The 10,718-nt window shown below is 44.7% G+C and overlaps 1 protein-coding gene across 1 annotated transcript in view; it reads left to right on the top strand.

Moving 5' to 3' along the window:
* The window catches only part of GTSF1 (gametocyte specific factor 1), a 12,089-nt gene extending 5,071 nt beyond the window's left edge, over positions 1–7,018 (top strand). The window contains exons 3-7 of the mRNA XM_009892413.1: positions 1,860–1,957; positions 4,206–4,332; positions 5,313–5,399; positions 5,856–5,916; positions 6,871–7,018. Of these exons, the coding sequence (XP_009890715.1) occupies positions 1,860–1,957; positions 4,206–4,332; positions 5,313–5,399; positions 5,856–5,916; positions 6,871–7,018 (521 nt within the window). The remainder of the gene's footprint in view (positions 1–1,859; positions 1,958–4,205; positions 4,333–5,312; positions 5,400–5,855; positions 5,917–6,870) is intronic.
* Positions 7,019–10,718: the final 3,700 nt, after the last annotated feature.

Below are 10,718 nucleotides of genomic sequence, written 5' to 3' on the forward strand. Positions count from 1 at the left end.
AAGGTGAACTGAAAGAAGCCACAGCATCACGGTGTCAGGTGCTCCTCTGGGCACTCGCCGGCAGCGCTCGCGGCCCGGCCCGGCCCGGCCCGGCCCGGCGCCATGACAGGAGGTCCGTGTCAGTCTCCGTGCTCTGTGCCTGAGCCAAGAAGGCTCTGGTGTGTTGTTGGTTATTTTAATTAGGTGCGCACCAGGTGCGCTTCTGGTGTGGAGGCGTGGTGGCCTTTAGAAAGCATCTGAGTAAAGTGACTTAATTTGGTTAAAGTGCTGTTCCTGCCTGTAGCCGTTGGCTCTGCTGACTCCAGACATGCGGTTTTTTTGGATTGCTGTGGGTTTGTGTGTGCAGGCGGTATGGCGAAGGACAGGGGATCTCATTCGTGCATGGCATTGCTGTGGTGGCGCAGAGGCTTTCTTTACTCATTGCAGTTTTGTGTTAACTGCACCTATTTTCCTGGTCAAGCCAGCTCCTGTGTTGCTGTTTTATGTACTGTGGTGAGGGCTTTCCTCTTCTTCTGGTCCTCATCTCTGTCTCCTTCCTTTTACTGATTATGCACCCAGTCTGATCTTGTGTTGAGCCAGTACACAGAGAGAAACCACTTCTGATTGCTCTGCCAGGGGCAGCTGAACCAGTACAAAGCTTGTCAATCCTTCTTAATGATGAAGTCTTTAGTTTTCAGCTGTTCTAATGACCTAAACTGGCTAATGGCAGTGAGAGGTGCCCACAGGTGGCAGAGCACTGCACAGCTGAGACAGAAAGAAGGATCTGGTTCCTCCTTCCTTCCTGGTGGCTCACAGCATGAGCTGCTTAGTGTGGCTTGTTGAGCAACATCTTAGCTAGTGGTCAGCCTGTGGGCTGATACAGCTCCCTGACCTGTCTGTTGAGTATCAATGAATACCAATGCGTGTGTAAGAGAAGGGGATGTGACAGCAGGGGAGAAGCTCAACAGCAGCAGCCCGTGCTTAGATCTGTTTAAGCTACTGTGTAATCATATCCTAAATGTGCTAAAAGCCTGTGCAAAAAGAGTGGCAGAGCAGAAAGAAAGACCAGCCAGCTGGTCCGGCTCCCGGGTGTGTACCCCACAAACAGACCCACGGGCAGTAGAGGGGACCTGTGTCTCCTGCTGGCTGGCTGTCTTCCTCACTGAGAACATGGAAATGTGTTTTTTATAATAGAGATAATAATATTTCTATTTTAATATTTTATCTAGAGATAGATAAATTATATCGTGTATGCATGCACTCATGGTGCTTCATTGTTCAGTACCTAGATTCTTAGTTGTTTTAGCTGGTTTATTAACTCCTCAACTCCAAATAATTGTATGACTTATGAAAAATTTCACGTAGAAGTCACCTGCACCGTGTTAGGCAGGCTGCTTCCTTGGAAATGAAACTAAATTGTCTGGCATTCTTCTTCCAGCAAAACTAGCTGTTGATCAAAAAAGATTTGGTTCAGACTGAGGGTGCTCCTGAGGGCACTGGTGAGTGTGTCATCTTCCCACTGAGTCTCTTCTAAGATAGCTGGAAAAGTACTGCTGGCCTCATTCACTTTGAGTAACTGTGGAAAGAGTTATTATGCTAAGTGCTACTTAATATTCTCTGTCTGTTTTGACTAACGTCCCAGTCACCGCAAACTTCAAAATGAATTTCTTTGGTTATGCAAAACAGATGCCTGCCTTAATGAATGGTTTCAAACTAAGAACAACTGGATTAACTCCCTAAGATCACAGCCCTAATTGTGGCGGTATGTTTTTTTTTTTTCCCTGCTTTGCTGTATTAGTGATGCTAGATCTTGTCTTTCTAACTAGTGTTCTTTTTTTTTTTTTTTTTTTTTTTTTCTCTCTTTCCTTACATTCTACTAGATGTTTTGGATCCGGAGAGATTAATACAATGTCCATATAATAAGCACCATCGAATCAGAGCCAGTCGGTTTCCCTATCACCTTGTAAAGTGTAGGAAGGTAAGCTGGACTGCCAAAAAAGGCACTGAATAGGAGTAATTCTGTATGTGTAAATATAACACACATTCTCATTCTTGTTGCGTTTTCTGGCTGGCTGGAGTAAGTTCCTGACAAATAGCCTTGTTTAGCCTTTATTTCATATAGCTTTATTATTTGTTTAGTAATAGCTTCAAGCATATGTTAATTCATTCAACGCTAGTGTGGCTCTGTTGAAAGGAGATACAGATTCTTCATGGTTAGGGAGGAAATTCTGGTCTCTTCCCCATGGATGTAAGATACATTTTTCCACTTTAAGTTGGAGAACTCCCTCTGAGTTATGTGCACCCCTTCTGGCTAGTCAGAATAGAAGTGTTGTGATGTTGCAATTCACTCTTTAAGTGCTGGAAGTGCAGCTGCATAGCAGGGCTGGGTGGGTGGGGTTTTTTTGTTTTGCTAATAACTATTTAATGTGCATCTGGCAGAAATTGCACATCCTGGGCTCAGCACATGTAGGACAGGTTTTCTTCCCCTTTCCCATCTTTTATCCAGAATTTGAATACAAATCATTTAATAGGAAGCATTCCTTCTTCTCTTCTCTGTTGTCCTCACGGTTTGTTTGTTTTCTTTAAACCTGCCAAGCAGTAGCATCTGATTGAGCTTTGGGTTTTTGCTGAGACCTTTTGAAAACTGATTGTTCCTCTTTAAGTTTGGCAGTATGTTTTTAAAATAGTATAACAGTGCTGTGCCTTTGAGATGCAGCTGTAGGGTGTGTGTCCTGTTATCAGTACTTATAAACAATTCATTTTGGTGGAACTAATGCCTTAAAAAAATACTAAGAAACAGATGAAAGTGGTGAGAAGAGCTAAGTTGCAAGTACCTCCATCTTTCCAGCATTCAATAGGGCTAAAATTTTCCCTGTTGACCTCCTGCAAATTTTGGCAAGAATGTGCATGTGAGCCAGCTGAACAACGTTGGCAAGTAAACTTTTAACTATGTTGGTTGTGTCCTTGTGTTGCATAACTGATGACCGGACAGTTTTGGCAAGCTTAACTAGGTAGGCAGACAAGGAGAGATAGTGATCACCACTATCGCTAGTCAGACTATCAGATGCAGTTGTTGCCTGTAAGTAATTAACAGAAGGAGGGCTCAGGGATACTATCTGATCCATCTGAAGATGCGTGTTTGTAATTATTTACGGTGGCAAGTGTCTGGGCAGAGATTGTCCTTCTTGCTTGTTAGTTTGTTGAATTCCCTTTGCATACCCTATGCATAAAATCCAATGAAATGCTTCCACCTACCTCAGTTTCCCATTGCTTTGTGTGAAATGCAGCCCTGCCACACAAACGGGAACCCTGCCAGCAGAGCAAGGTGAATTCTCTTAGCTTGAACTGCGTCAGTGTTGAGAACCTTCTGCTATGTCGCCAGAATAGCTTGCTCAAACTAGTTGAAGAAAATGATGGACACATGAGGGCACAGCAAGCCTGGCTGTATAGACCTGGTAATGACAACTGCCTTAGATGTGCCTGCAGCCCATGCTGCAGTCATGTATCAGCGGTAGTGGAGGAGACGCTGCCTCGAGCAGCGTCTGTACAAAACACTTCTGCCTCTGAGTCTGCCTCAGGTGCACATCAGACCAGCAGAGCTGCATCAGTTGGAACCAGGTAGGCACTGGGACAGTGGCAAAGTTGTGCTTTTCCCAGTAAAGGCTGTATCATTTGCAGGGGGTGAACTAATTTACCATAGTGACAGCTGAGCACTGCCAGTAGAACCTCTGTCTGTGATAAAAAGGTTTTACTCGAATAGTAATCCTGTAGCACCAAAGTCTGCAGGTGGATGCTACCAGCTCCTTCACTGTTTTGAAAGGTTTAAGGAGTTTCTCTGCCTTTGTGCTTGCTTATTTAAAAAAATACATGAATGGTGTAGATTTGCCTAACATCTCTCCCCTATTGTTTTTAAAATAGTTTCATCTGTGCTTTAAACCATGCAACCACATTGCCAGTGTTGCAGCAAATTGTAGGGAGTTTAGCTGAGGGTGTGTTTCATTTCAGTCAGCTCAAGAGTGGCTCGATTTCTCAGTGAATTGTGTTTTAGAAAACAGTCATGTTAGTTTCCCCTTGCATTTTTAGTGTCTTGACAATATAATGCCGTTCCTTGTTTTGTCTCCTTTTTAAAGCAACATCACAAATATCCTTGTTTGTTTTCTATGGATTAGCAGAAGGTAACTGAACTTGAGTCATGTGGCACATGATTTTGGTTTTCCCTTGTCTAGAGCTACCCTGAAGTTGCAAAGGAATTGGCCACGTGCCCCTTCAACGCTCGCCATCTAGTTCCTCGAGCTGACCTCAGCGATCACATAATGAAGTGCAATGACAAAGGGATCCTTGAGCAAGATATAGGTAAGAGCTTCTGCTCTGAGATGGTTGTTTATCCTGGGGACTGAGGTCTCCTGTTTGTCAGGTTAGCTCATAGAATCACCGAAAAGTGGAAGTCAAATTACTGTCTATAGTTTTGTGTGGCACAGCAGCTTTGGGGAAACTTGAGTCTTACTTGCTTTAATTTATTGAGTAGGTTCAGGAGAGTGTTGCAGGTGCTCCCAGTAGACCTTGCATGTAGTTTGTTACCAGGCTTGTTGAATAAAAAGGTTGTACCCTAGACTGTGGAAATCGAAGTACCTCCAGCAGGAGCTGGGATGCTTTAGTGACCAGAAGGACAGGCCCTTCTTTTTGTAGAGCTGATCTCCCTTTGTGGCTTGACCACTGGTGCCATGTGAAAAGCTGATTTCTACCAAACAGGTGTCTCAGCTATGGAATCCGCTGCATCTCTTTTCCTCCAGGGCAACCTGAATAGTTCACCCCAACCGAGCAGTACCTTTTCTGGGCTGCTTTGCTGCTGCTCTTGCTTTGTCTGCCATACAATTAAGATTTCAGTCTCCTGCCCAGTGAGACAAGGTGGGAGAGGTCCAAACCCCCCAAAATATTTGGCAAGAATCCTGTGCTATGCAGTGTCTTTTCTGTCCCCTGCTGTTGCTCTTTAACTATTGCCGTGCTACAGAGCAGATAGATGGTTTTCTACCTTCTGTAGAGTTGCACTGAGGCTAGCGGTGACGCCTGCATTCATTTAAGCGGGTTTCCTTCTCACTTGAGCATTCTTGCTGCAAAGTTCCAGTGGGCAGAGTATTTTCCTGTTCGTTGAAAAAGGTGAATTCAAAGTTGCTTGATTTCAGATCAATACCTGGCTCCTGGGTGTACCGAACCTGTTTGCGTTGTGCAGGGTTTCCTCTTAAATCAAGAGCTGTTTTACAGCTTGATCCAAAGCACTTAATGCCTCTGAAGCAGGATTGACTGCTAGTCACTGAGTGTTTTTTCTCTTCCTGAAGTGAATCAGTCCTCTGGCTTACAGAGGGAGCAGATGAATGCTGTGAGCACGTGGCAGGCACCTCCATGTGAGGAAGACTGGGAAACAGGTGAGGAACTTTCCTGTCTGCCACACTGCTGCCTTCTCCCTGGCCCTGTCCTACAGCTCCACTTGGGACAGTATGAGTCCAAGAACGCTGTTCACTCTGGTCCCACTTGTAGGCCACCCTGCTTGTGCCCATTCCTGAAACCATGCATCTCTCCACCTAGCAGGCTTTTCTTGGTATAGGGAACTCTTCAATATGCCTGCTGTAATTGGCATGGAGAGATATTCCCAAGCATCTGCTCTTTCCCATATAAGCTTTCTTACTTTATGTGCAATCATGGTAATTGAAACACGATAACTTATGTTGCTCAGTTAAATGACAGTGAAGCAGACACATTCATCATTAGATCAACTTTTACTCCATCTTGAACATATAGAAATATGGCGGAGATATTCCTGATTTGCTGGTGGCAGCTGGAGTTTCTTAGTTCTGAGCCACAACATCTGTTTCCTTTTGCAGAGTCGTTGGAGCAGTCAGATTCTCCTTTTATTTGGGGCATGACCAATCCTAGCGTAAACAGGTAGCAAATGCGAGTTTGATTCCTTACAACAATGTTTTGTATAGAGGAGTATTGCAGCCTTCTTGTAACGCAGCCTCGATGGCTGGACACAGGCTGGCTTTGCTGCTGTACAAACCCTCGGAGGAGGGATACTGATTAACAGTGAACGTTCTTAGCATGCTGGTTCATTGGTACTTGCTTTCTCGTATGATGGGCCCATAGCAGAGAAGGAAGCCCTTAAGAACACAGGTACTCTGTGCTCTTGTGTTCTTTCTGCCCATGGCATACGTTCAGTATCTGCTGGGTGTCTGGTCAATGTGCAGGGAGAAAGGTGCTGAGCTGTTATGCTGATGTTTGAAATGTGGCCAGGTGCCTCCCTCTGGAGCTTCATACAGTTACTGAGGTTCTGTTGAGCAAATGGTTAACCAGCAGTCCCTTGTGACCTCCTGTCACCTTAGATGTGGTAGATGTACTGGCATTAGGGCCTTATGTTAGCAGAAATCCCCCTCCCTTGCCCTTTGCAAAGCATAATCATAGTTTGGGTTTGGGAAAGTGAGGAGCTTAATGGCCAGCTGTGAACAGGATGGAGCTGCCTTGACTTATTTCATTGGTCCAACAGTGGATCGTGATTGCAGGCTGTATGCAAGATGTGATGATACCAGTAGTTGCCAAAGCACGTTTTAAGGTTTGTCTAAGCCCATATGCAGCAACTGTCCCACACTGACAGCTCTGTAGTTCGGTATGAGCTCAACCATGAAACACCTCTCCTTCCATAACAACAGTGATGTCTGGTTTCACTTGTTATGCTTTTTGGAAACCTTTCTAGTGTTTAGAGCGTATATAGCTCTTCTAAGCACCACCTGCTCCAAGTGGCAAAGTACCATCCCCTTGTGTCCCTCCTCTCCTCCATGCTGTAGCAGAATGCATAAATTTGAGCAAGTGCGTTTGTCAGGAGAAGTAACTGAAGTCTTTCAGTTCCAGTACCACCTTTGAACAAAAGAATTGCTTGCCTTCGAGAGTACGTGCCCCTGAGTCCTTCCCATACGCCGTATCATGGAAAGACTGTAAGTACTATGCATGTGGTTTCGGCACTGTGACTTCTGTAGCTGGTGGTAGCTGCTGAAATCTCTGGCTGCAGCAGCGTTCTATGGGCACCGCTGCATGGACAGGAGAGGTAGTATGTAACACCTGCCTCCCTGAGAGCACCTTCTGAGGGCATGTCATCCTCTGTATCCTTTCTTTGAAGCATCCTCTGTATTCTTTGTTTCATATTCTTAACTGGCCCTTCTTTACAGTGGTCTAACTTAAGCAGCCCCGCTCCCCGCCCACTTGGGCTCTGTCTCTCTAAACAAGTCCTTCCGCACCATCCGCGCTAACCCCTTTCACACACACACACACCCCTCCTTAAACCAAATTATTTCCTTGCTCTGTGCAACTTGCTTGCTGTCAGATGCAGCTACATCAGAGCAGGAGTAAAACTCGGGCTGCTTAAACCAGCACTACTGGGGAAAAATAACTATCAAACTTCATCTGGAGGTGGGAGGGAGCTTCCCCTGTTGAAGCGTCTGATGCTGAAGTCAGACCATTATTTGCCATTAGCAACAAAGCAGAAACCTAAAGGTGCTTTGAGGAATGACCCATCTTTTTTCCTGCTTGGAGCAACTAAACCCAGTACTCTTGCGGCTTTACAGGCATGGCTTCTGCACGATCCAGTGACTGTGCAGTTGCCATAGGGTCTGGCTGAATCTGCCAAACCAAATTAAAATGTCACTTGTAGATACGCATTGTTGCCAAGGTGACGAGTGCTACTTCAGCAAAGGACGCTCTTACTTGGGGGAGTGGAGGGAATTCTTGCGTTTTTCTCCATCTCGTGCTAAAAATGTCTTGCCTTTTCCAGAGTTTGGAGTATTAGTGTCTCTTCCCCCTGGAAGTTTGTTCCCTCCAAGCACTAAGTGGTTCCCTTTCTAGGACCCTAGAGCTCCTGCAGATGGTAGATATTCCCTGGACCTGATGGCAGGACTCTGTAGACTTGGCTGTTGCTGCATGACATGTTTTTGCAAGACTTTAGTTTTTAAAACTATCCTTGCTTGTCAAATCTTTTTCCCAAGTGTTTGTTTCAGAAGTGTAATGGTTTGAAGAACCCACAACAATTCATTGTTGTTCAGGCAATTATTCTGTCACCCGATGGCCCCTCCCCACCCAGGAAGGGGAATCGGGGGGGGAAAAAACAAGAAAACCCAAGGGGTGAAATATAAACAGATTTAATAGAATAGGGCTAGACAATTAACATTAATAACACTAAAGGACCAATATTGATCCTGATACCAATATAAAATACACAAGGATTATACTCAACCCATTCTGTCCGTAGAAGCTGTGCACCCCCAGCAGTGACAGCCCATGTGGGACCCTGCGAGCGCTGCGGCTTTGGGAGGAAGGGACGGGCTCAGGGCTTCGGCACCAGGGCAAGGAGTTCTCAGGATGGCAGCCATCACAGGAGAGAGAGAACTCCTCAGCAAACTTTCTAATTTATACTGAATGTGCCATTCATGGTATGAAATAACCTGTTGCCAGCTTGGGTGAAGTGCCCAGGTCTCACTCCTTCTCATCCCCACACCCGGTGAGCTCGAAAACACTGAGACCTTGAAACCCGCACACCATAGCTGGCTGTAAAGTAAATATTTTCACACATTCGGACACTAGAGTTTTCTAAAAATGCAGTTTTCCCAAGCATTAGAGGAAACGTTACTTAAAATTACTGAGAGAGAAATTCATCCTGTGTCTCTCAAACCAGGACAATACTTTAACCTCATCTTCGTTTACTGATCTTTGTTACTGTTGTTGAGTAAATGGGCTGATAAATTTACAGAGCACCAACTCAGAAATCTTCCCTCCTGAGACAGCAGTGAATAGTTAAGAGGAAAAGCGCAGGTATTGGCAAGCCTCTAGTGGTTCACTTCTCAAATGGCAACGCTGATGAGCTGTGAAGTCCTGTGAACCAGCAGAACTCTTCTGAAATAGTGATGGGTTTTAAGTGGCGGAGGTGGGGAAGGGGGGATTGATGGTTCTAAGTAGAGGCGGTAGGGTCTGATTAGGTTCCTAATCAGAGAAGTGATAGTGGGAAACAGAACAGCATGGGGGGCTGCACCTACCACTAAAATCTTGTCCATTAGCTTGATGCCTTAAAACAAGTGTGTGCATTTGCAAGAGGGCCCCTACAGAGTTGTCTACGTAAGGTGTTTTGTGCTAACTGTAAACGGAGGGATGCAATTATGCTTGGGGGGGAGCAGGGGCGGGGTGGGCATCTGCAAAGCAACACTACATATTACCGTTTTCAGGATTACACGGTGTCTAGAGTGATTTCTGTGAAACTTTTACTGGACGCTTGTGAGAACATCTGATTGTTTGCTGGGGAAGTGCAGCAAACTTTCTCTGCAGTAAGCTGTGGTCATAACATCTGTAGGCAGTGAACTCATATTTGAGGGCCTGTTACAGCCTGGAGAGCGTAAAGTACGTTCTGAGAGTTTCCACAGCTGTAAAGAGGCTGAGACTTCCTATGGCATAATGTTTAATTAAAATCATCTGGATCAGCCAAGCCTAGAAGTATTTCTATGTGCATGCACTCTTTTATCTTGCCAGCATGTGAGTTTGTCCACACAGGGCATGTCAAGTGGACAGTTTTGGTTTTCAAGTACATTGTCATTTACAGACTTCTGTCTTTTTCCTAGAAAGCATCCCGATCACGCCTTTGCAGCTTCAAGCTTTAAGCCATCACTCTGTCACGTGGGTGCGTGGTGCTTCACGTCATACAATAATGGAGAATCCTCTGTGAATTCCTTACAATATGCATAATACCGAACAGGTGAAGTTTTAAAGAGAACACCTAAGTACTTGCCTAGTTTCCATTAGGGTTTTGTGGTTTTCTAAACACTTAAAACATGCTCTAATGTAACTGTTTTTTGTTGGGGTAGAGGGGAGTGGGGTGTAAGGATGCAGGAAGCATTTAAATCACTAAAAATATGCATTTAGGGCTGTGTAAATGTTTGGATTAAGCAGTATATTTCTAAAAAAAAGGATGCAAAGTACAAAATGTGATCTAAATACAGAAACACAAAGAGTTAAGAAACCAGACATGGTATTTGTCTGGGAAGAAAATAATGCCTTTTGAAAAGAATGTTCCTCAAAATACTGAATTTTCACCATTTGTATTACTGCCAGTGTAAAATAATGCACGTTGACTAGAATGTGCAAAATTAGGATTATTTTAAAGTTTGGTTCTGTCAAGGTTCTTGTTGGCAATTCAGAATAAAAAGGTTATGAATACTCTTGGACCCATTTTATATTTCTAAAAGACATCTGCAATGACGCATTATACTCTTGTTCTGTTGAACAAGTAAATGCTTACACAGTAAGCCCTCCACACAACTTTCATTTAATTATTATCTTTTTGTCACTTTGAATGAAAGCGGTGACAAATGTCAGCGGTTCGATTGTTTCTGGTTTGACTGCAGGAGCTTATTTGCAGGATTTGTGGGCCAGAGCGTTATAATTTTAGAGATAGATGCCATAATCGGGCCCCATTATCCTAAGTTTATTTAATTGCCAGTGGGTGAAAGGCTGGCAGTACATAGTGCAGTAACTACCTGCTTTTTGTTGGGTCTCACCACCTGTCTGCACTGCAGAGGAGGTGAACTTCGGGCGCACCTTCTCCCAGGAGGCACATTATCCCCTTTGTCAGGGGGAGTCCTGGGGAACCACTGTTCTCCAGTGGCCCTGCCTTCCTGGAAAGGGCCACATGGGCTTGGAAAGTCATGGTTGGGAAT

Source organism: Charadrius vociferus, unplaced genomic scaffold, assembly GCF_000708025.1.
Source record: "Charadrius vociferus isolate BGI_N301 unplaced genomic scaffold, ASM70802v2 scaffold779, whole genome shotgun sequence".
Taxonomy (NCBI): Eukaryota; Metazoa; Chordata; class Aves; order Charadriiformes; family Charadriidae; genus Charadrius; species Charadrius vociferus.